The following is a 25,601-nucleotide window of genomic DNA, read 5'->3' as shown; positions in this document are numbered from 1 at the left end:
TATAACACGACTTTATTGTTCAACCGTTAGTAACAAACTAAATGTTTTAAATTAAACACGAATAGAAATAAATGTAATTACTTAAATAAACGTGAAACACAGATGCTATTTACACAGATATGATCGTTTCAACGCATATTTATAAACTAAGTATATTACTTGTGCATGTATAGTTATATACTAAACTGATTATATTAAAAAAATTGAAATGCATGTGAAATAAAACCAAATAACGTGTGGAAGGGAGAATTACTTACCTAGGTTTTTTTTTCAGAAAAACCATGGGGCGTCTGACTCCATTTTACAGCGGGAATTTCTTACACTGCAAGGGGACCATACCCCCTCAAACTTTTTTCATCTCCGCTGAAAAATGGAGCCAGACGCCCCATATTTATACTACTGTCATAATTATACCTATATTTTTACTTAAATTTGTTACATAATGTAAGTATTTACCAGTATTTAAAATCTAAAACGGTTATATTGTTACTGGCACTCCCGGCCATTCCCTTTAAAAAGCTAAACAAGTTTTCTAAAATATCTTGATTTAGCTTTCTTGTTAAGACATATTGAACTCCATATAAATTTTTTAAGTCTTTCATCAAATTTTTGAGGGATATGTTGCTAACTAAAATTCCTTCAAGTATAATGGATAATATCAGGGTTAACAAATAAAAATATATAATTAATTATAAATTATTAGGTATAAATTATAAAAAATAATATTACCCTTTTGGAATGGAAGTAGTGATTTTTTGCCATGAACTCGCATATGTTTAATGAAATTGTTCCTTTTTTTAATTAGCTCATTTTTAGTTTGTTCATTAAGGCCATAACTCTCTACCCCTTTATCATACTTATTTTGAGTATTTAATAAATCAAACCATTGATTAAATAATGAAATGATATTTGCAGCCTATTTCATATTATAAACATTAATAGGTAAGCAAACTAATTTAGTATTTAGTGTATAGTATGATAATACTTATACTGTTCTATGTATGAGCTTAAGCTTTCCCTTAATCCACAAAAAACATTGTTACCCAATCAAAAAATCATAATACTCACATCTCTCCATTATATGTATTTAAATCTCCCCTGTCTCCACAAAATGTTATTGCTTTAGCTACAGTATTTGAAAGCAACGTTGAAAGTTTCACGTTCATCCGACCTGTTCCCTCAACCAATAAATGGCGACTAGTAACTTTATGAGCTAATTTATAGTCATGTCCAGAGTAAGGTTTATTAATTCTTCAAATATATTTTTCCCAATATATTTACCATTAGGAAGAATAAAACCTCTGAATAAATATTAGCGTTTAGATATTTAATGATTAAATTTACTGACTTAAAATTAACTTCATACTTATCAAGTAAATGATTCCTTGCTAATTTGAGCAAATGTGGTACATCTGCAATGCAAGACATACACTTGATTTTTGGTAAAAGGATGTTCAAATGAGGTATTATCTACAGATATATTTAAACTATTCCATAATCTCATGTTAGTTGAACCCATGTCCCTAACGATAGAAATCACATTAAACCCAACATTATGCAATAGTTCTATAATTTGTAATAGTAACTCTTTTGTCATTTTTTGATCATAGCCGTAAAATATTGGCTGTTTCCAATTATTAACTAACCCTATTAAAGAAATAAAATGTATAGTATCTTAGTAATAAAAATATATGATCATCTATTTATGATGAAGTATTGAAATGTTATATATACCACGAACAACAGTTTGAATACATTTGTGAGGTTCAATAACACGTTCATGTTTCTTATCGAAACATATTCTATTTGAAATATAGGTTTCATCGAAACATATAACTGATAATTTTTCAGTTTCATTCATGAATTCTCCTTAAAATGTATTTAGTAATTCAGTTAAAATATTAAAATGGTGTGTATTTTAATATTACACATTAAAAATTTTAATCAGTAAGAAAAAATGAATAATTTATTATTATAAATACTTAAGTTAATATATTATTACCTTTGCTTTCATTAAGGATAGAACACTAAAAAGTATTCCATCTTCAATACAAAATCTTGCAGCCCACGTTCTTAGCGTAGACAGGCCTTAAAATATTATTCTTTATGTTATATGTAAATATGTAAATCAATTTAAAATTTAAGTAAGAAACTAAACCATTTTATTAACCTGGTAGCGGAAAATTTTTTTTGACTCTCAAATATCGGTATGCCTTTGGAGAAACACTCCTTAATGTAATGGCACTTGAAATATCTTCAGGTGTCCACCGGTACACTTTTTTTGTAGGGTAAAGAAACATATTAACCTGAGTTGGTGTAAAATATTTTGAAAGAATTTCAAAAAACCGATTTTCAAAACGGAAATTTTCCAAAGAAATATATTGTTTTAAATCATAATTGTCTTTTTTACAATTCTCTATCTCATTTTTCAATCTAAATAAAATAATATTTAACTTGTTCAAATTGTACTTAGAACTGAATAGGTATAAATAAGTTATGTAAACACAGCAGTGGCGTAGCCAGGGGGGGGGCTGAGGGGGCTGCAGCCCCCCCCCGAAAAGTTAAGAAAATTTAATCTATGATATTCGATCAAAAAGTCTTAAATTACATTTTATTAATTTTAAATTGTCATCTTTATTTAGTTAGTTTTCTATAGCTACGGCCGTGCTAGTAGGTATTTAATGCATATATTACTATATAACATTGTGCAAAATCTATAAATAAATATTTGTAAGCGATTAGCGATAGACACCCGACGGGCGACGACTGTTCTTATCTTTATGACTTTACACTAATCGTATAATGTAATAGATGTATAAATAATAAATATACACAAACGGGCGACTGAAAATATTATAACCGATAGGCAGTCGGGCAGTATCGCAGTGAATGCAGAACGTATTATTTTGTCATTTTGATATAGGATTTAAATTTTTCAACTAGAGTACTCAGAGAAAATGGCAGAAAAAAGAAAAAATCAAACTTTGTTGAATTTTTTCACAAAAAAAACAAAAAATGTAAGTAAAATGTTTAATTTGTATTAGAAGATACGTTGTAGGTTCATATAAATATTAAGAAAAAAACAATTTACTGGACTGTACATATTATTTTAAAATTTATTTTAATGCATTTTTAAGACTGCATACTCCTCCGTCGCGTCGACTTTATAACAATATAAGTTATAACATTACGCACACACAGCAAATCGAAATAAATTTACCGGTCAACCCGCGCGCGCGCATATACACACCCAGACTCATTAGTAATTATTCATTACATAGTATAAGTTTATGTTTATGTTAATAAATTTATGTTAATCTACGATCATAATCTTTGGTATCGTGAATTATATAATATTATAATATTGTCCAAAATAAATGATTACCTATAAATATTAAACCACTTAATCCAATATGAAAATAAATAAATAATTTTTAAATATTTATTAATTTAAATAAATATTTTTTTATATTAGTCAACTTGCAGTGATCCTATCATTGAAGAAATGAGGTAACGCAGAATATTGTAGTTTTTGAAGAAAAAAACAGATTGATAAATCAGAATCAGAATCTGATTCTAAATTTGATATTGGTCTTTATATCAATTGTTCAAAACCTCTAACAATACAGAAAAAATTCAATTTTACATAATTTATGGGTGCCTGATGTAAATTATAAATTTCCAGCTCAAGATAATGGCAAGTTTAAACGTACTTTTCAGTTGAAATGGCTTAATGCATTTAATTGGTTGGCTTATTCAAAACTGAAAGAAGGGGCCTTTTGTATGTATTGTGTACTTTTCTTGCATCAAACAAATGTTGGTAAAGGTTCTCACGTAGAACTAGGAAAACTTGTAACCAAACCTCTTATTAAATTAAAAGATGCATTAGAATCTTTAAAAAATCATGCCAACTTCAATTTCCATAAAACTGCAATGTTAAATGCCGATAATGTAATTAAAATACATAACAAGGAACAGGATAATGTATATGTGCAATTAAATACTAAGGAAAAGCAAGACATTTTAAAAAATCGTTCATCTTTGAAACCTATTATTCAGACTATTCGATTGTGCGGAAGGCAACAGATTGCATTAAGAGGGCATGCAGACTCTGGACGAATTGAAATTAATGAACCTACTGAGAATGATGGAAATTTTCGTTGTCTCCTAAGATTTAGAGCCAATAATGGTGATATAGTTTTAAAAGAGCATCTAGAAATGAGTGATTTGAATGCTATGTATACAAGTCCTCAAATCCAAAATGAAATAATTACTATTTTTGGAGAACTAATTCAATCTGAAATAGTTAAACAAATATCAAAATCCAGTTTTTTTTCTGTTCTTGCCGACGAGACAACTGATATTAGTCAAATTGAACAATTTTCAGTATGCATAAGATACCTAGATGAAGAATCAATGATAGTTCGGGAAAACTTTTTAGCATTTATTCCTGTTCAGGATGTAACAGGAGAAGGTTTAGCTAACACTTTACTAGAAACATTGAAAAATCTTGGTTTAAATTTAGAAAAAATGCGTGGTCAAGGCTATGATGGGGCGGTGACCATGTCGGGTGCTTTTAATGGTGTACAGGCAATTGTGAGAAAAAAATATCCTCAAGCGTTATACACTCATTGCATATCACATTCTTTGAATCTTTGTTTGTCTGATGCTTCTAAGGCTCAAGATATTCGAAATGCTTTTGGAACTGTATCAGAATGTTGTGCATTTTTTCACTACTCCGCAAAAAGAACCCACATTTTAAAAGAAAAAGTTTTAGAAATTAATCCAAAAACTCAGGCACATAAACTTAAATCACTGTGCGAAACTAGATGGGTTTTGCGTCACGAGGCTATAATGATTTTTAAAGCATTTTTGCAGCCAATAGTTCCTGCTTTAGAGCAAATTGAAAATGGTTCAAAAAATAAGGAATCAATAAAACGAGCACACAGTCTTTTGAATAATATCTGCAATTTCAATTTCTTAGTAGGTATCTATATTTCAAATAAATTATTGAGTTTTACTTACAATTTATCTGAGTATTTACAAGCTAAGAATATAGATTTAGTAAACGCATTTGAAAGTGTATCCAAAGTCTCCAAGAAATTTCAAGATATTAGAGAAAATTCAAATGTCGAGTTTCATGAAATTTATGAGGGAGTAAAAAGTATTTCAGTTTTGTTAAATGTTAATGAAACTATGCCACGTATTTGTGTTGGACAAAAAAATCGAAATAATGTACCTTTTAAAGATATTGAAGAATTTTACAGACGCACAATATTTATTCCATACTTAGATGATTTGCTTTGCTCATTAAAACAACGTTTTCTATCTCATAAAGATACTATAAAATCATTACAGTATGTATTTCCGTCTTTGGCTGTTGATAACCCATTTTTGTGTTTAAAACCGGCTGTTCAATTTTATGAAGACGATTTACCAGGTTATCAAGATATTATTGAAGCTGAATTTACATTATGGCAGTCCAAGTGGAAAACAGTTGGACCAAAGTTCAGACCATTAAATGCAATCGAAACCTTAACCAACTGTGACAGCAATATGTTTCCAAACATGTATCAACTCCTAAAGTTAATATCAGTACTACCTGTATCGACTTATCGACTTCTACTGCAGAAAGGAGTTTTTCTTCTTTGAGAAGACTAAAAACTTACCTTAGAAATTCAACTTCAGAGTCAAGACTTGTCGGACTCGCACTACATAGACATTCATAGAGATATTGACATTTCAAATGATCAAATATTGGACAAATTTGCTAACAGCGGAAAGGCTCGAAGGTTAAAATTGTCACTTTAATTTTTTGTAAATAAATATTATTAATTTTTTTTATTCATCATATTATATTCATGTTTATAAATTCGAATTTGTTTTATTATATAAAATGTTATTTTACTAAATTATGTCCAATTGAAAAGAAAATTGATTACTATTTTTAATGTTTTTTTTTAAATAAATAATTTATTGTATATTACTAAACCACCGCTGTGTAAAAAATTGATAAGCCCCCCCCCCCCCCCCCCCCCCCCCCCCCCGAAAAAAAAACCTGGCTACGCCACTGAAACACAGTGTAAAAACATATAAAGTATTAGTTTATTTAGTGTCATACAAATAAAAAAAAAAACAAATATTAAAACTAGTACTAATACAAAACATTCTTAGCATTCTATTATATCTGTTGTATTAATTTTAAATAAATAAATAAAACACATTCAGTTTATTTCATTATACTACGAATTAGAGTTATACATACATATATATAATTTACCATATTATATAATAGTTAATTATGAGTTTTAATAGTAGTGAGTGGGAGATTGGCCCACCACTGCTAATTATTGTTGTATTTGATTTGTTTTAATAAATGATAGGGGCCGGAGGAGAATTGGAAACATAGTTCCTTCTCCGTCCTCGGTACCATAAGAAAAAAAGATATATATTATAAAAAAAAATTAAAGCATACAAACATGAAAAGCATATTTTTATTTTTGTAATTGTTGGGTAAATAACAAATTATAAAAATAAAACCAAAACATCACTGCCAACTCATAGATCTTAGAAATTAACAAAAATTTATATTGTAGTGTGAATAAAAAAATTAAAATTAAATGTAAAAATATTAAAAACTGAATTTAAAATATGAAAGTGTAAAAAATATAGTGCTTCATATTACATTGTAGATCCTCAAAATCTAAAACATGTTCATACTATCTAGTAGGTTTTATTTTAATAACCCTACATAAATAATGAACAGGTTTTTAATTGAGCAGCATAGTGGAGATGAATTGTCTTGTTCACAAAAGGCTTCAGAAGAATCAACTAAAATCAACAACAACAATACATTACTTAAGAATTAATTCATCTTTTTCATGTTCAGCATTATCTTTATCGATAAGTGGCTTTACTCCCAGATCGCAACTATCATCAAATAAAAATAATTTAACACTGCATCTCTTAGGACGTCTAATATTTATTGGAGATTTGGTGGGAGGGTACAATTACAATTTCAAACAAAAATAAAAATAACTTTACAATAGACAGCCGGGTGTCAAGCGTGTATGTGTCGTCCAAGACCATTGTGCGACAAGCATCGTCTAATCTACACAAATATCTAACCCGCAAAAACACACGAGACACAAATCAGTAATTTTGGAGCCATGTGAAATCGGAATAATAATAAGTGACCGAAACTCAACACGCATAACACGATCGTACTTTATGAGATCTGCAGATGCAAGATGAACTTTGACTTTTTTTAATAATTAAGATTTATACTGTTGCGTGCCAGTATCAGATTTGAATCCAAATGGTTAATTTGAATAAAAGTTAAACTTAATAACGTAATATGTTTTATTGCATACAAACAAAATACATGTAACAAATTAAATAAGTGGCTGAGTGACGTGAAAGTGCTCAGTTGTTGATAGCTTTGGTACATCTGCCGTTGCTGGTCTTCGGGCTCCCTTATATATTGTGGTGCGTCTCTTGTTTACGTCGTGTTTTCGCCTTCTGGGTAAAACCAGGTGTCCTTGTTGTTGTTGTTGCAAATTCGGACACGAATTTGAGAATGTGCAATAACATCTCAAATGCATCATTAGTGCACTGTAATTATTGGTGCGCTTACTATCCCGACACGTGTCATGGTCATAGTAGCATCCGCATTACCCTTGACACGAGGCATGGTCATACTAACTTAGCCTTGTAGTCTCGTAGATATCTTATAGATATCTCGTAGCCCATAACACCTCCCCACAAAAAAAAGGTTTGTGTCTGCAAGACAGAAATCTTTACAATTTTTCTTAAATGCACTCAGTTACACTTACAATTTCAGTTTTACATTGGTAACTTAATAATAATATTAGTTATATCAAATTTTAAATCAATTAAGAATACAATATAAAGTATGTTAGTACAGTATATATTATTAATATATATATTTTTAATATTTGAATCTCCTTCACCTTGAATAATACAATTAAAATAATAAAATAAATTTGTGAACAATTAATTAATATTACCACACGAATGTTACGTTCTACCCACATACCAAATTAAATAACTGAATAACTGAATCTACATTCTACACATAGGTATAAAATTAATATTAATATTTAAAATGCTTTATTAAGTTTTCATATCGTTGTTTTTTTTATGATAATATGATTAAATATATTATATTTGGTATATTATTCTACATCCATTCTCATAGATCATGAAATTGTTTTAGTATAGTTACTTTCTCTTCTTCTTCCGCTACGTTACGTTTTTGCGGTTTAAATTTGTGTAAACTATAATTTTGATTTTAGTCTTACGAAATATGTATCGTAACATTGACCTTACTTTTACATTCTAACTCGTCATTCATACCTAGTTTATTCATTACTATTTATTTTTGTATGTTAATAGAAATATTATATAAAGATTGCTCTGTGTTACATACAGTGTATTACCTATTACTTTACTAATCGGTAAAAACAAATTAATTCCTAACTTACGTTTTATTTCATATTTTATTTCTAATGTTAAATTTTATTGTTTTGTAATTTTGTCACTGTATAATACTCTTTTTTATGCTTCTAAAAGTGTACCTATAGTTTCTTTTACATTACCCTCAAATAAAACCATATTTCCAAAATTTTTTATTAACCTAATTCATAATTATATTCTACTCTATTATTTATTATTTATATTTATTATTAACTTATCGTAAAGTCCTGTACTATTGTTTCCACTTTATTACAGGTATTCTATATTTGATCAACCTCCTTGGTATATATTATCTGATTGAAAGTTACTGATATGATTATTCGTGTTATAATTTCTTGTATTATTTGTACGTTGAAAATTATTATTATTTAGTCGTGAAAAATTATAATTATCTCTATTATTAGAAAAATCGTTCCTGTACCTATTATCTCTTTCTGAATTATATTCTATTTCTTCTGCTTTTGCCAATTGCTTAGCTACCTCTAATGTCTTAGGATTTCGTGCTTTTACAATTGTTCTTATAGGACTTATTAATCCTTTTATAAAAATATTCAGTATTTGTTCTCTTAAAGTTTCGTGAATTACTTTTGCTTCTGATTCCTCTTTATTAAGTGTACACGCATTATATAATTTAATAATACAATTTTTCTACTCTATGGCAATAATCATTGACGTTTTCATCATAACACATTTTAATGGAATTAATTGTATTTGTAAACTTGAAGCGGTTGTTAGCGGTATTATCTGTGTTTGTATGTTGGCTTTTTACGATTATTAAATTTTTAAGTGAGTTATGAACATTTTTAATTTACGCTATGTTATATACGCATAACTTGCTAAAAAAATTGAATTATCGTAAAAAACAAATTACAAACACAGATAATTGTCTTACCATCAAGTTTCATAATAGGTCGATTCATTCTAATTTTTAAACTGACGGAGTTATACGTGATCTGCTGAGCGTAAATTTGCTATGTTACGGACTTGTAAGACAGATACAACACATGCGGGTGGGACGCCCTCTTAGTAATTGATTAACTACCTAGTACTTATAAACTATCACAATTACAAAATATATATATTAAAGTTAAAGTATGTTACATCGTTTTTGTAATTTTAATCAAAGTTATTGAATTACTATAAATTTAGAAATGTGGTAATTATTCTTTAGGTACATATTTTATTTATTACATATTTTAATACAATAATAATAAATTTAAACAAAAAAAAAAAACAAATCAATAATGAATTTTAAAAATTTTCTTGACTTTTTGGACGCAAACAATTCTATTACTTTTTAAAATCCAATGTAGGTATTTGCTTTTTCGTGTTCTATTGCAATCGTAGCCAATTTAGTCAATCGTTTTTGAGATATTGTGTTTCTGAGGTAATTTTTAATTATTTCGGGCTTTGAGAAACTCTTTCTGTCGACGCTGAGGTTATTGGTATAGTTAACAAAATTCTGAGTGAAATTACTTTGTTAGGAAAAGTAGTGAAAGCCCCGGACATTGTTTTAAAAAAACTGAGTGCTTCTATAGGTGTAGAATCTTCTTACATTGTATAACGAAAAATTAGTAACTCTTCATACAATTCAGAAGCAACAAGCAACTATATCATATAAATCTCCATCACTTAAATAATTTTGCAATTATAAAAATGTTTCATTAGGTCGTCATTAGTTACTTTTGAATGTTTTAGTTTGCTCTATAACAACACGCACTGCTTTAAGTGCAAAATATACATTCATTTTTTGTTCAATTTTATTTATTATAGCACCTAGGTATGTTTATAAATTTACTAAATCGCTTGTAAAATTTGTATTGATAATCATACAAGAGATTTATCAAAAAATATTTACGTCTACATAAACTATATAGTTTTTTTTTTAATTCATTGATTTTGTTTTTTTATTAAATTAATATTTAAGTTTTTATTTTTGTTCGTTGTCACTATAGAAATATTAAGCAGAATGATTAGCTAGTGTGCGCTATCAATCAGTGGCGGTTTTGGTTGTGTTTTTTTAGTGAGGCAACTTTTGCAATACTTCCCCTCCCTTCATAACAACAATTAAACTAATATTGAAATCGGTTTTATTAGGCTCTGTGACAATACTAATGGTTTATGATTATCTATATCTATATGTGTTTTTGTTGAACGTGCCGCTATCACAGCCGCGGGCTAACCATAATACCTACTCATCTATTTTTAGTACTTAGAGGCGATGAAAAATCGAGCCTCACGATGATCATTGCGCATGCGCGATTTGCTTATTTAATAGTCACGTATAGAGAGCCTAGATAATAATTATTATATAATATTTATTATCTAGGCTCTCTAGTCACGTGCATTCGTGTATTTACGCTTGTGTGTGTGTAATTAATGTACACAAGTAACAATGCAGAGGTGATATTAAACGGTTCCCTCTCTGACGTCATTGAAATATTGTCGGCTGAAATTTGAGGGTTTGTTTACGTAATTTCGTACATTTCTTATCGGTTTATCACTATTTTTGGTAATAAACGCGGAATAATATTATACAATAGTAAAATAAAAGATATATTCATATTATTAAATTTCGTAATGAAGAATTTTTTTCAAATAAACCCATAAATACATTGAAATTGTAAGCGAAATGTGTGCTATCAGTGAGCTAAGAATTATACTTTTAGAGTATTTTTTACTACAAAATTATAAGTGAGGTACCGCCTCACTTGCCTCACCCTCAAAACCGCCACTGCTATCAATACAAATTTGGTATTAAGATTTCATTGTATATTCTATGTACGCTTTACGAGATCCACAATTCCATGTATTGTTTTACTTATTATAGTATTTTAGTAGGTACTTATATTATTATTTTAAAATAGAAACGATAAAATAAAATCACACATACATGACATAATACAAATTATAATATCTTTAAATTTAGTGGCTTGTGAGATCCGCATGATTTTTAGGAACACGCTGTGCCTTACACAAAAAAAAATTATTAATCGACAATCGCATCATATGAGATCCGTTTATTTTTAGAATTATTATTGAGTTGAATTGTTCAACATCAACACGTTGTGAGATCTTAAAATGTGTTACTTGCTTCTAATCTTTATAGAACTCATAGCGTACACCAATACAGTAGTAGGTACGCGGAACATATTTTAACGTGTTAAATTTTGGTCCTATAAATTATGGGGATCTCATATGCCACTATATTTAAAAATGTGTGTAGTGCGTATGTGATTTTATTTTATTGCTTCTATTTTTAAATGAAACTATAATAACTAGTATTGAATTATGGATATCTTAAGGTATGTATAAACAGTAGTCAGTAACATTGAATATAACAAATTAACAACACACTTAAAAATTATAATCCTATACTATATTTTCATAAAATTACACGTACCCATAATATAATATCACACTCTTTGAGGTTTTTAAATTATTATCGACATTCATCGTCATAATAATTATTAGATCAGGATCATTTTTAAATAGGTATCTTTTTGATTATACGTATAGGTTAGGTTATAGACTCTATGTAACAACAGATGTGATACACTACAAAGTATTATTATATCAGTTATATTCAAGAGTTTGTTTATTATATTCAAAACTAAATCACTTGTAAAACTATATTACGTAGGTTGTCCGATAAATAAAGTACAAAGTTATTTTTAGCGTAAACCATTTATATCGGCCGGAAATTTCCAGAATTGATAATTTAGGTAAAAAACGACATATTCTATGTGATATAACTATTATGGTTTAGTGTTCCGTCAGCTACGTAATTATAAACATGGAAAACCAGTATCTATGTTGCACAAAAGAAGAAGTCAGCGCCGTCATTCGGTTTTTTAATTTTCAAAATATTTCTCCGACTGAAATTCATCGAAAAATAACCGAAGTTAATGGCCCACAAGTAATGTCTCGAAAAAGTGTATCGGTTTGGTGTACAAAATTTAATTCAGGTCGAGAAAGTGTTGGAAGATGAGGCAAGAAGTGTTTTGGGATGCACAAGGAATTTTACTGATTGAATTTTTATCAAAAAATGAAACAATAAATGCTGACCGATACATTGAAACGTTAAAAAAATTGAAAGAAAAAATTCGTTTCAAGAGAAGAGGACAATTACGCTCAAGAAATGTGAAACTGCTGCATGACAATGCAACCCCACATTCAGCCGGAAAAACCAAAGCTTGGCTGGAAAAATACAAGTGGGAAGTATTGGAACATCCACCATATAGTCCTGATCTGGCACCTTCGGATTTTTTTTTGTTTGGTCCGTTAAAAAAACACTTAGGAGGAACTCATTTTCAAAATGAGGAGGAGGTCATGAACGCAGTTACCGAGTACTTCGATGGAAAATGTGCTGCGTATTTCCGAGATGGCATTTTCAAATTACTCCATCGTTGGGATAAATGCATCAATTTAAATGATGACTATGTAGAAAAATAGAAAAATATGTCTAATTTATTGTGTAAAAATTTTAAAGTAATAAATTGATTTTTCATTATTCAGTATATTTTTGTACCTTATTTATCGGACAGCCTACTTATTAATAATACCACGAGAGATCCAGACAACAATTATTTACATACATAAAAAAAACTCAGAAATAATCTAAAACAAATTTGTAACAAACATAATAGCGTATTTCCATACAAGATCCTTGTTTTTCAATTAAATCTATTTATAAAATCTAAAAATAAAACATTTTAGGAGTCTTACGAGATCCGTCGATAAAACCTAAATAGTATTATTTAAAAAGTACCTAGCATTATTGAATTGTAAAATTTTTATTTTTATCCAAATAGGAATACATACTAGATCCATGTTTATTAATCAAAGGACATGATGTTACGATATTCAATGAGTCTTGCGAGATCCGTCTATAATAAGATAATTACTCATTGTGTCGTATAAAACGTCATCGCTGCCGACCAACCAATCATTGGTCATCGCGTAGCCATTGCCAACTGTTCACTACAACTATTTAACAGTACCAAACGAATATAATTTTTAAATTGTACAAATTTGTATTTTACCTACATAATAATATCTGAAGTTATTCACTAAAGGCCTGTGGCAAAACAAATGCCATACGAGATCCATATTTTTAAATTAATTATATTGATATAAATAATTTTACAAGACGGAATTCAATAAGTCTCGTGAGATCCTTCGTTGTCATTATAATTATTATTATCATTACTAAAGTCGAGATGGGTTATCTGAATTTAACACCACAGCAGTATTCGACTGTAATTGATAATTAATTAGATATAGGTAGATCCTGATCAATGAACATGCCGTGTACATAACTACTACAATGACATATTTTAAAGGGGTCAGAGGGGCTTAGATCCTGGGTGGTGAATTTTGAATTTTGGAGAGCATTTTGATATAATAAGATTAATACGGTATGCGTTTTTTTTATTACCTTTGGCGTAAAATTCCTTAATACGTCTCTGATAATTATAGTCTACAATCGTTCTCGGTCCATAGAAGTTGGAATTTCCAAAAATGGATTTTGTTAAGATTAAAGATTTACTTAACTCACTATAACTAGGTATGTTAATGCAGTAAAACGATTTGAAACGTTGTTTTATTAGAAAAAAAAAATAAACACACAATACAAAGAGGGGCTATATAACATCCGAAAATATTTCAGACGAAAATATTTTATCCGAAAATAAATTTACGAAAATTATAGTATCCGAAAAATATTTCAATGGAAATGTATTTTATCCGAAAATTATTAAGTACGAAAATAAAATAAACGAAAAATATTTAATCAGAAAATATTATACACGAAAATAAGGAAACCAAAAATATATTGGTCGAACATTTTTTATCCGAAACGTTAATTAGCCGAAAAATATATCGTCCGAACCGTATTTTATCCGAAAAATATTATAGTCGAAAATATATCATCCGAACCGTATTTAAGCCGAAAAATATTTCATCCGAAATGTATTGCGTCCGAACCGTATTTTATCCGAAAACGACAGCTCAATGGGTAAGGCGTGACAATTAGTAAATCAGAGGTGGACGGTTCGAAACCCATATTTCTATTTTCATTTTTTTCGTTTTTTTTTTTCGTTTATTCCATTTCCCAAGATTATTTTTTCATTTAATATTAAAATTTAAAGCAAAACTTTATGCGGTGGTTTATTTATTATAAATAAGTAATAATAATTATGAACCGTATTTTTTTTTCTTTCGAAAAATTGATCAACTTAAATTGACAATTTCGGATTTCCCACCTATTTGGGTTTCTGAATTTCTGATGTGGTGTTCAGACGTTCAGTGGTGATTGCATTTCGGCAACAAGGCCAACGTAGTAACGTGTATCGGTGATAACAACATTTATTAGGAGATTTTTTGTTTTGTACCTAATTTAAATTATAAATTTATATAATTTATTATTATTAGGTATGTTCTTTATAAATTGTAATCGTAAGTTTAATCAGAACAAAATAGAAAATAATAATTCACCTTAGTCACTGTAGTAATTGAGGTCTATTGGAAAAGAGATTTTATAAAGGCAAAAGCTTTTAGGGTGACCTGTAAAAACCCGGAATGCTAAAATCTGGATTTTAAAACCTGGACCGTAGAAATCTGGAATTTAAAAATTTGAAAATCGTAAAAATCTGAACTGGACAAAACTGCACCGTAAAAATCTGGACTGTAGTAATCTGGAATTTTAAAATTCCAGATTAGGTTAATCCAGATTAGATTTTAACATTCCAGGTTTTTACGCGAGCCCCAAGCTAAGTAGCCCGTATATATAGGTGGCAAATTATTATAATTTTTTTAATTTTAAAAAAATGCATAAATAAATTAAAACCTGATGATAATATTTGCTTAATTTTTTTTTTTTAAATCTAAAACGTAAACCAGCTTCATCATTTCTACAATTATTTCACATGTACATAATTTTAAATGCATTTCATGAAATTAAGTGGGTCAAAAAAAATGCAGTACTTATTATAATAACTGGAAATAAATGCCTATATTTAAAAGATGTGATTGTTAAAATTTAAGAATGAAAAAAAAATCATCTACATCATTAATTTCCAATCACACTAACTGCATGGACGATATGTCGATATTGATGAAAATAATATAACAATATAATGTAGTCAAACAAACAAACTTGTTTTTTATACATGTTACTTGATTTTATATTATTAATATTAGGTAACTAAAATTAATACCCATAGTGTTTCCTATAGACATTAGTAAATTTGTAGGTGATAATTTTAAGTATGATTTAGAAACATTATCTATGTACCTATGTTCAGTCTAAAATATAAATCTTGGTATCATCTATTCAATATGTTTTATACTCGCAAGCATGAACTAAGATTAATTAATAAATAAATATAAATATTAATTAATATTAATTAATCTTAGTTCATGCTCGCAAGTATGATTTACTTTAATTTATACATTGAGCTATTACCTATATTCAATAGTTTATTAATTACTTTTTGAAACATAGATGCAATGGTGCAAAGATGCTTTATAATTTATAATATTATAATTTTTTACTGATAACAATGTTATCATTTTAGTGTTCTCACATAACCATAGACCTTAGTTCTATGCAAATAACTCAAACAAAATGTTATTTTTAGATTTTGGGAAATTAATAAAAAAAAAAAAAAAAAAAAATGTGTTATGCGTTGACAAATTATCACTTGCCATCTGTTTTTTTATTAAATTTGTACAACCCTCGATTAATATTATATTAATGTGCTGTGCTTAGTTTTTTTTATTATTTTATTAGTAATTATTATTATAATATTAATATGGATCATGAAGGATTCCATTACAAATGTACAAAAAGTACACGTGAAGGCAAACGGTAAGACATTTTAAATTAACATTAAATGGATGTAACTTAAAATCACTATTTAATTATAAAATTTTGTTATTAATTTTCAGATATTATGTATGTGCAACTCCTGATGTGTATTGCAAAGGGACAGCAATGCAATTGGAAAATGGTACAATAATAACAAAAAAGCCACACACTCATGAAGCAAATGACATAAATTTCATTAACAATGAGTTAAAAACCCAATTTAGAAGTGTTTTGGTAGAAAGGGCAAAATCGGAAACTAATCAACTTAAATCTATTTATGATGAAGAATCAATTCGGTATAATTCTTTAAATTTGTAGTTGTAATAATGACATGTTAAAACATGACTTACAATGAAATTTTGTAATAATAATTTTTGTATACTACAAACTACTTGTTTATATACTAATTGATGTACTTATAAAATATTATTATAGGAATCCAAATGCTGCTTTAATTTATACATGGCCTACCGCAGAATCTTCGATGCGCCAAGCTCGCAGACAGCACGTTCCACCTCTACCAACCACTTTACGTGAACTTGGAGAATATTTAGACATAAATATTAACAAGTAATATTAAAGATTTATCAATAGCAATTAATGTAATTGGCACTTACTAATTGTGTTTGGTTAATATAATGAATATGGCTAACAGATATCAGTGTAGCAATCAGCCATTTTACCAGGAATGGATTGTCGATAATGATGGTAAATTTAATGTTATGTTTGCTTGTAATGACCTCATAAATTCTGTACTTCATGAGGGTGGTACAGAGTTACACGCAGATGGAACATTTAAAGTTGTGCCATCTAATCCACGCTGCAGACAACTTCTCATTTTACATCTAATTTTACAAAATCACGTGAGAATACATTTATTTTAACAAAAAATAAAATTTAATATATGATTACCAACATTTGTTTAACCTAGTCCATCCCTGTTTGCTTTGTAATGATGGAAGCTAAAACAGAGGCTTCTTACAAAAAGGTGTTTGAGCGATTTAAAATTAAATTTCCTACAGTAAGACCCACAACAATTATGATAGATTTTGAGACTAGCCTTCGAAATGCTTTAATTGCAATATACCCAGAAGCAACCATATTGTCCTGTTGGTTTCATTATATACAGGTTTGAAATTTAAAATTTATTGAAGTGACACACTCATTTTTAAATATAATTATAGCAATGAGTTTTTTAAAGAAAAATTAAATGTTCATAAATATTTTTAGAGTCTTCAGAAGAATATTAAAAAATTGGGGTACACACATCATGTAAAAATAAACATGGCAGCAAAAATGTGTGTACAAATGACTGCAGCATTAGCACTATTACCATCACATGAAATAGAAAGAGGTTTTGAAGAAATTAAAACATATGCTCAAGCTAATAATGTTCAGCTACCAAGGTTTTTTACATATTTTTATAGGTAAAATACAGTTAGTACTAAATATAAAAAAAATGTGAAGTGAAGAATAACATATTTTAATCTTACTAATCTTAGTATTATATTTAAATTTAAATAGCTTTTGGATTATCAGAAAGGGACCCGAATGTTTTTCGGTACATGGCCAACCACGCCGTACTAATAACAATGTGGAAAGTTTTCATTCGTCCCTTAAGCAAACTTTTCAGGTCCAGCATCCAAACCTGTGGATATTTCTAGGTTAGTTATACAAATTATGTAACTATAATATTATGTTAAAAACCTCGAAGTGTAATCAATGAATATCGTCTTCAATCATGCCTATGTTCACCTACTGGCTACTACGTACACTCCACTCATCTTCTTATTGTAATTTGTAACTATATGTAACAGATTTTCGATTAATCTAAAATAAAAAATAGAAAATATGTTAAGAACCTGGTAAGTGTTTTATATTTAAAACCTAAGTGTTATCTGTTGATTATTTTACATTATATTTTATTATCATTTTTGTTAAAGTATTAGGTTTAGGTACCAGGCATTTGTTTTTGTTAAATAACTAATAAAAATGTTTGTCATATAGAACATCTCAACAAAATTTCTATCAAGCAGCACATCATTGTTGGACAACTGGCTAGGGGCTTGCCAACGACTCGATCCATTAAAATGAAATATATTTTAAATTCGGTGAGAATCAAAAATTCCACTGCGTTATTTACAACAGGTGCCATTACAATAAGAGAATTTCTTCTTCAGTGCTCTCATGCCACAGAACATTATTTAGCAAGAGAGTTGAATTGGGAAGATGAAGTTGAAAGTATGTTACCTAAACAAAACAATTTTAAAATATAAAGAGTTAGAAAGGATGTTTTGATTATATCCTCAATATATCTTTACCATGGCATGTTCAATTAAAGCAACAAATTTGTAATTTAATTTTTTATACAGTAAAAAAATACTCTAAAAATCAGTGGGCATTAAGAGAACTTGTACACATTTTTAAATACCCAAAACAATTTTATGTATGCATTTTTTGGTGTACCTAACAATTAACATGAGAGCTGAGTTGAGAACTACTTTTTTTTTTTTTATTATTATTTTTTTAAATTTTTAAAAACTACTGATACTAATAATTTTGTTTTGTAATATACAAAATGTAATTTATAAACACACCATGTTAATTGTTTAAATTTCCAATATTCATTGCCCAGAGACCCTCAGTCTTAATCCAGCTCTGCTCATAGATGTGTATGTATCTATATGAATGTTATTTTGATAAACATTGTAACATGACTCATAGGGTTCGGGACTTGTTACATTTGCATATTGTTCAATAATGACTGCATAATAGTCTAAGATAATATTATAAATTTGTTTTAAGTCATAACGGACTGAATAATGTAACTAAGAAATGAATATTAAAAAAAAAAAAAAAAACGTTTAAATGTAAATATTTAAATTCAATAAGTGGCTCTAGTTACTATTAGTAATTCATTGATGTGTTTGATTAAATTATAATATAGTATTACTTATTAGGCTCTGAAGAAGAAATACAAGTTCATCAACAGATTGCCATCCCTGCCGTAATAGTAGATAATCCAGGTATTGAAGATGTTATAGATGTAAATGATTTAAATGTAATTCAAGATCCTGAAATTAATATTGAACCAGAAATCAATATAATAGAAGGTAATATTTATAATATTGACTACAAAATAATATCTTTCATTTATTATTATTACTAGATTATGATGAAACCGACTTCATCATTCCTGAAGACAGAGAAATAGATATATGGCAACAATTTTTGACGGATGACTCTGATGAGGAAGAAACCCCCTTTGTTCAAGTTCCTCAGAATCTGCATGAACTGTATCCTCAAGCAGATGATCAAAATATTTGTACTGTATGCAGAGTAGCTCCAAGGACACACGCACTTGTGCCTTGTGGTCATAGGGTTTTATGTGTGGACTGCTTAACGCTTTTAGAAGCACAGCGATGCCCACTCTGTAATAATGATTTCACTATGGCATTACGTATTTGGTAGAACGGTAAAAGGTACAAACTTCAATAATAAAACAAAATGAAATAAATAATGATATTTACATGTTACTCAAAACTGGGGAAATAGCTTAATAGTGGCAGATTCTGGTTATGCCAACACTATGCAGTATGCATATTGTCACACCATTCCTGAATCCCCCTGAAGGGCCAGAAAACTTGTGCAACGAATCTCAAATTCGTACTAGAATTTAGATTTAGAACAATTTACTTTTAAAACACTACAAACGTATTAAGCACGGACTAAGATATATCTTAGTTCATGGTATTAAGTAAAAACAACCGGCATTTTCAAAACACGATCGCTGATAATAGCAAAAGCAAAATAAGATAACACATATTTTACAGTATGACCATTCGTAAGATATTTTGATTTTACGATTAACCTCTAGTTAATTAACTGGCACATAAATTTAATTTGATAAACAGTGCACTATTTAGTATTTAACTGCCATTTTAAACGATAGTTAAATTAATCTGATGGTTAACTAACTAGCAGTTATTATGCCAATTGAAAAACCGGGCCTAACACAATATGAAGTCTGTGACATGGTTCACTATCGCCTATCGATAGACGATAACAATATTACGATAATCGATAATCGTCTCGCGTTCGGTGTACGAGGCGCGAGCTTGTTGTCTTTTGTCTACAATGTCTACATTATTCAATGCACGTGGCATCAGAAACATTATAATTTATATTTGCCAATCGGCCGTCTGGATTATCCGTCTTTGAACATTTTATTATTATTATTATTTTATTAATTAATAATAGTGCACCACGTCCACGTGGCTAAAAATTGCTATTTTCGTCTCACGTTAGGCGTGACTTGTGTTTTGTCTACATTAAAAATGGTAACTAAACCAGGGACTGGTACCTATTGGTTTTAAAGGTTCTGATTCCGGTTCCGGTACTTAATTATTTTATTCAGAGGTTCTGGTTCCGATTCGGGTTTTTAATTATTTTATTTAGAGGTTCCGGTTCCGGTACCGGTTTTGGGAAATTAATTTTAAAAAGTTGAAGTTAGGATTCTAGTTAAAACCAGTATTAAATGATTCCAAAAATGATATTAAATTCAGATTAAATGTTTTAAAGGTAGGTACCTACATTAAAATATTAAAACAGTAGTAATTATACATAAAAATTAAATATAAATAACAACAGCTATACGCATTCACATAGTTAACATAAATTAAAATATAAATATCAATAGCTACCTAAATAGTAAAAAATAAAATATAAATACCAATAGCTACTTAAATTGTTAAAATAAAATAAAATACCAATGGCTACTGAATTATTATTTTATTAACATATAATATTATAACAATAATACAGTTAATTTTTATTATTAAATAATCTGTTGGTACGAATTAATAACTGATTCTCCAAGTTCTTGCTGGAAATATTACTGCGGTATGGCGATAATAGAAATTTCAATCCAGAAAAAAGACGTTCAACGCTTACTTGCGTAGCTGGAACACTAAAAACAACTTTAGCTAGTTGGGATAGTTCTGGATTTGAAGCTTCCATAGTTTTCCAAAATTGTAGGATATTAACCTTGTAATTTAATCTGTTTTGATCTATGTGATATGATTTGAGAAGTGTTTCAATTCTTGTTGCTATTGTAGATGTTTGTGAGTTTGGTATGTTAAAATCAAAGGATACTGAATCATTTTTGTTATCTTTATTTTGAAGGAATTTTTCTAGTTCATCAGTAGAATCTGTAGACGAGTTAGAACTTTCTTGTCCGTCTTCAATGTTTGGAGTTGTTTCTTGTATATTATTTTTTAATTCAACACCTTTCAAATGAACCCAAACTTTGATTAAATGTTCTATTGCGGTATTACATTTGTCTTCATTTAAAGTTATCTTATATCGAGGGTCTAAAAAAATTGCTCCTAATAATACTTTATTGTCCATTATATGCTTTTCCCTGTCCACTATGTGTTGAAGCAATTTTTTAGATATTGATGTATTTAATGCATCTGTTTGAAGCTTACATGTTATCCAAGCACCATAGAAGTCTGTCAATGTAAGTTGTTCATATTGTAGTTTCTTTGTACATATTTTTGAAGGCAATAGTGTTTTTGATAATGTTTCAACTTTTTCCCAGTCCGAATGATTAAGGTTGACTTTTTTAAGCTTATGGTCATTTGCTGACATGTTTTTTATAAATTCTTTTAAATATAATATTCTTTCTAACATGTCCAATGTAGAATGCCAACGAGTTAAACAGTCGAGAATTGGTAATTTTAATTTTTCTTTTTTAATTAAATAAGTATAAGTTTGGTTTCTCAGTCGTTTTACCAAAAATCTAACTTTATTTAACAGTTTAGTGATGTCATCATCTTTTAAGCAATCTATGACTGCTAATTGCAAGGTGTGAGCTACACAACGGATTCCTTTAAAATAAAATTCAAAACCTAATTAATTTAAATAACATTACATTTTAGTAATTTCAGATATAATTATAAATATAAATTACTACAAGTAAATATTCATGAAAACTTTGTCAAACTACAATATGCATTTTTACATAAAACATTTGTGTTAGGTAGTTTTTCAAATATTTCATAATAATACAATAATTTTTACATTTCACTAAAACTTACCAGAAAATATGGAGTTATCACTGAAGCTTTGCGATTCAAAATTATTAATTATAAATTCTGATTGTTCATAATCTTTATCAACAGTATCATCATGTTCATTTAATAATTTAGTTATTTGATCATCATCAAGTACAGTTTGGTCCAATTCAAACTCACTGTTAACAAATGCTTACTTATATTAATAACTGATAACTAATCTTAAATTTTTTTATAATAAAATAAAATAATTATTTAATAAAAAATAAAAATTGAAATAATAAAATAATAGGTACCTACTATAAGAAATAAAAAAAAAGTTTCATACAACTAAATAGAAATTATTTTTTAATTGTTGTCATGTGTGTTAACCAAATAACGGCAGTATTTGAAATTATAATGAAAACAAAATAAATGTTACCTAATTTTATATGTAGGTTTAATCAAAAGTTAATTATTTCATTTTAATGTTATTTAATTTAAAAATCATCTTTAGTAAGTTATACCTATTATCATCTTCAGTCTCAATAATTGATCCTGCTTCTGATTCTGCAATGTCCATGCGTTCAGTTTCTGATTCATTATCAGATATAGACACTTCAGATAAAATATGTTCTTCAATTAGGTTAGTGGCTTTTAACATATTTGCACCGTTATCTGATGTTATTGTGTACAGTTGGTATGGCTCAATCTTAAATTTATTCAACACATTAAGAATCACATCTTTTAAATACACACCTAAATGATAAAAGTAAATTACGTTATACATTATATAGTATGAAACTATAAAATAGAAGAACAAGTAATTAAATATTATAGATACCTGTATGTGACTCGGTTAGTTCCAGAAGTCCTATAGTCCTAAGTTTAATAGTATCATCAATTACATACTGCAAATGTATTCCTAAAAAGGATCTATTCAGTCTTGTAACGGCGTCAATTTTTAATGAAATAAGTTTGTTTTGGATTTCCTTATTTATTTCATGTTTTAAAAGAGTACATTCTTCATTTACATATTTCCTATAACAAAATAAGATTATTCAAATAAAAAAGATCATAATACCTATGATATTTAATAAATAAAATATATTTTAATTAGGTATTTATGCTTACTTAATAGTATTTGAGTTCATAGTTAATTTCTTTCTTAAGCCATTTAAAACAGGATTTAATATTTTTTTAAATCCTGAATCATCCAATAAACTGTAAGGCCTTCCATTGACTGTTACAAGTTCTATGCATCCGTTTATAATTGTCTTGCTGTCAAGATTAACTTTTATAGTGGGCTGTAGAAATTGTAACATGGTCTCTGACTCTTTATATGCACAGTTTTTATTTTTTTCAATGACTTGAATTCTTAAACTTATATTTTTTTTTTCTTTAGATTCATACTCATTGTATAACTCAGTATGAGTACTTAAATGTTTTTTTAAATTTGTTCCATGATTACCCTAAAATTCAACAACAATTTTTTATATAAACTATAGTTATACAGAGGTTGAACCATTTTATGGTATTTAATCAATGCTTAAACTTATTGACATTATTTAAAAATTGTAAACATTTATTGATATATAGTACCTAAGTTTATTGACTTTAAACTTTAAATAAGCTTGATAATGAATAAACCTTAAATTATATTGAATTTAAATTAGTCAATTTTATAAATGTTTAAAATATCTAATACCTATATGAAATTATGAATGACTATTATATGATATACATGCCTATAATATGTACTTATTATTTTTTAACAAATTAAATTAAATTTTCATTAAAATAATTATATTTATTAAAATAAAAGTTATAAAATAGCTGTTAACTACCTCTTGAAATTATTACAATAAAAAAAGATACTTTTAAAATAGTTAGGTACAATCAGTGTTGTAAACTTGTACTACTAACTACTAATTAAATTACACTTAGATTAATGTAAAAAACTTAAAATTTAAAATAATTTCTTTAATATTCTAATAAAATAAACCAAGTACTTACTTTAATTTTGGTCAAACATTTTTTGCATGTGGACACTTTCTCCAATTTGTTGTAATCGAAATATTCGTTGACAACAGACTTAGATCCTCGAGGCATAATTACAATTTATTTATTCGAATTAATGAATTACACAACAGTCAAGTACACAAGTCACTACAGTAAACGTAAATGACAAATTTCCAAAAAGTCAACTGTCAACCGTGAATTCGAGTAATTTACAATATTGTAATCTATTATATTGTTTTAATTTCTAAATATAAACTCAATGTCTTGGAAAAAAAGAAGATAAAAATCATTATAAACACAGAACAATAAACTTCAAACATTCGGTATGATAACATTGATAATACATGCGAGCAGCTGATACTTGTTCTCGGAACAAAACTCAAGCCACATAATATAAAATATTATTTTATTAATTATTATATTTATATCGTCAATAACTTATGCGTTTGTGATTTTGTGTCATTGTGTGCGTTTGTCATTTATTAACAACAGTCGATAAAATAAAAATATTCTAGTGTTAATTATTATTTATTAGTACCTATAGATTATTTATATTTTAACTTTAATATACATACAAAAATAGAGTTAATAACATTCCTTATCATGATTTTCACAATAAATAAACAGCTCTAAACAAAACTAAATTTTTTTTATCAATATATATGTCATATTTCAATCTGTGGTATAACCATTATAACCGATTAATTGAGCATAATCCACGGAGGAAAAAACAAAATAATTTATCTTTATAAAACCCGTTTTTTTAATTAAAAAATGTGGGTTCCGGTTCCGGTTCCGGTTATTTGAAAATATTTAAATTCGGTTCCGGTGAGGTTTCGGTTCTCAATATTTTAAGGGTTTTTGGGTTCCAGAACCGGTTCTTTTCGGTTCGGTTCCAGTCCCTGAACTAAACTCCAAAAGGCGCGAGCTATGCGAAAAAAAAAATATCAGGACTCTACTCAGTCTAAGTACGTGGTTGAAAGTAATAATAGTACTTCTATTGAACCGTGCAGTATTAACACGGTACAAGAAGTAGTAAAAAAAACAGTAAAAAGAAAAAAACCAAAGTCGAAACAGTTATTTCCATTTTATGTGAATATTGAAAAATTTACCAATAGATTAATTGGTAAATTAAAAATGCAACTGGTTAA

The 25,601-nt window shown here is 28.1% G+C and overlaps 3 protein-coding genes, 2 long non-coding RNA genes and 1 pseudogene across 5 annotated transcripts; 3 read left to right on the top strand and 3 right to left on the bottom strand.

Moving 5' to 3' along the window:
* Positions 1-3,505: 3,505 nt before the first annotated feature.
* LOC126554105 (52 kDa repressor of the inhibitor of the protein kinase-like) lies at positions 3,506-5,161 on the top strand. The gene is made up of 3 exons (XM_050209211.1): positions 3,506-3,510; positions 3,630-4,948; positions 5,082-5,161. The coding sequence occupies exons 1-3, from the start codon at positions 3,506-3,508 to the stop codon at positions 5,159-5,161; spliced, it is 1,404 nt and encodes a 467-aa protein (XP_050065168.1).
* A 35-nt stretch (positions 5,162-5,196) lies between these two features.
* Positions 5,197-5,811, top strand: LOC126554103 (uncharacterized; annotated as a pseudogene).
* Positions 5,812-16,780: 10,969 nt separating this feature from the next.
* Positions 16,781-17,432, bottom strand: LOC126554113 (uncharacterized). Its single transcript, XR_007606606.1, has 3 exons — positions 17,289-17,432; positions 16,990-17,217; positions 16,781-16,910 (listed from the first exon to the last, which is right to left on the bottom strand). It is a non-coding gene; the product is annotated as an uncharacterized LOC126554113 (long non-coding RNA).
* Positions 17,011-17,803, top strand: LOC126554112 (uncharacterized). Its single transcript, XM_050209219.1, has 3 exons — positions 17,011-17,235; positions 17,304-17,501; positions 17,603-17,803. Exons 1-3 carry the CDS (start codon positions 17,011-17,013, stop codon positions 17,801-17,803), a joined length of 624 nt encoding a protein of 207 aa, XP_050065176.1.
* Positions 17,804-17,893: 90 nt separating this feature from the next.
* LOC126554114 (uncharacterized) lies at positions 17,894-19,637 on the bottom strand. Its single transcript, XR_007606607.1, has 5 exons — positions 19,539-19,637; positions 19,326-19,446; positions 18,332-18,622; positions 18,080-18,202; positions 17,894-18,020 (listed from the first exon to the last, which is right to left on the bottom strand). It is a non-coding gene; the product is annotated as an uncharacterized LOC126554114 (long non-coding RNA).
* Positions 19,638-21,196: 1,559 nt separating this feature from the next.
* LOC126554104 (zinc finger BED domain-containing protein 4-like) lies at positions 21,197-23,011 on the bottom strand. The gene is made up of 3 exons (XM_050209210.1): positions 22,956-23,011; positions 22,474-22,628; positions 21,197-22,263 (listed from the first exon to the last, which is right to left on the bottom strand). Exons 1-3 carry the CDS (start codon positions 23,009-23,011, stop codon positions 21,197-21,199), a joined length of 1,278 nt encoding a protein of 425 aa, XP_050065167.1.
* Between the last annotated feature and the right edge of the window lie 2,590 nt (positions 23,012-25,601).

This window comes from Aphis gossypii, unplaced genomic scaffold (assembly GCF_020184175.1).
Source record: "Aphis gossypii isolate Hap1 unplaced genomic scaffold, ASM2018417v2 Contig00432, whole genome shotgun sequence".
In the NCBI taxonomy this organism is placed as follows: domain Eukaryota; kingdom Metazoa; phylum Arthropoda; class Insecta; order Hemiptera; family Aphididae; genus Aphis; species Aphis gossypii.
This window is presented reverse-complemented; position numbering and strand designations above follow the sequence as displayed.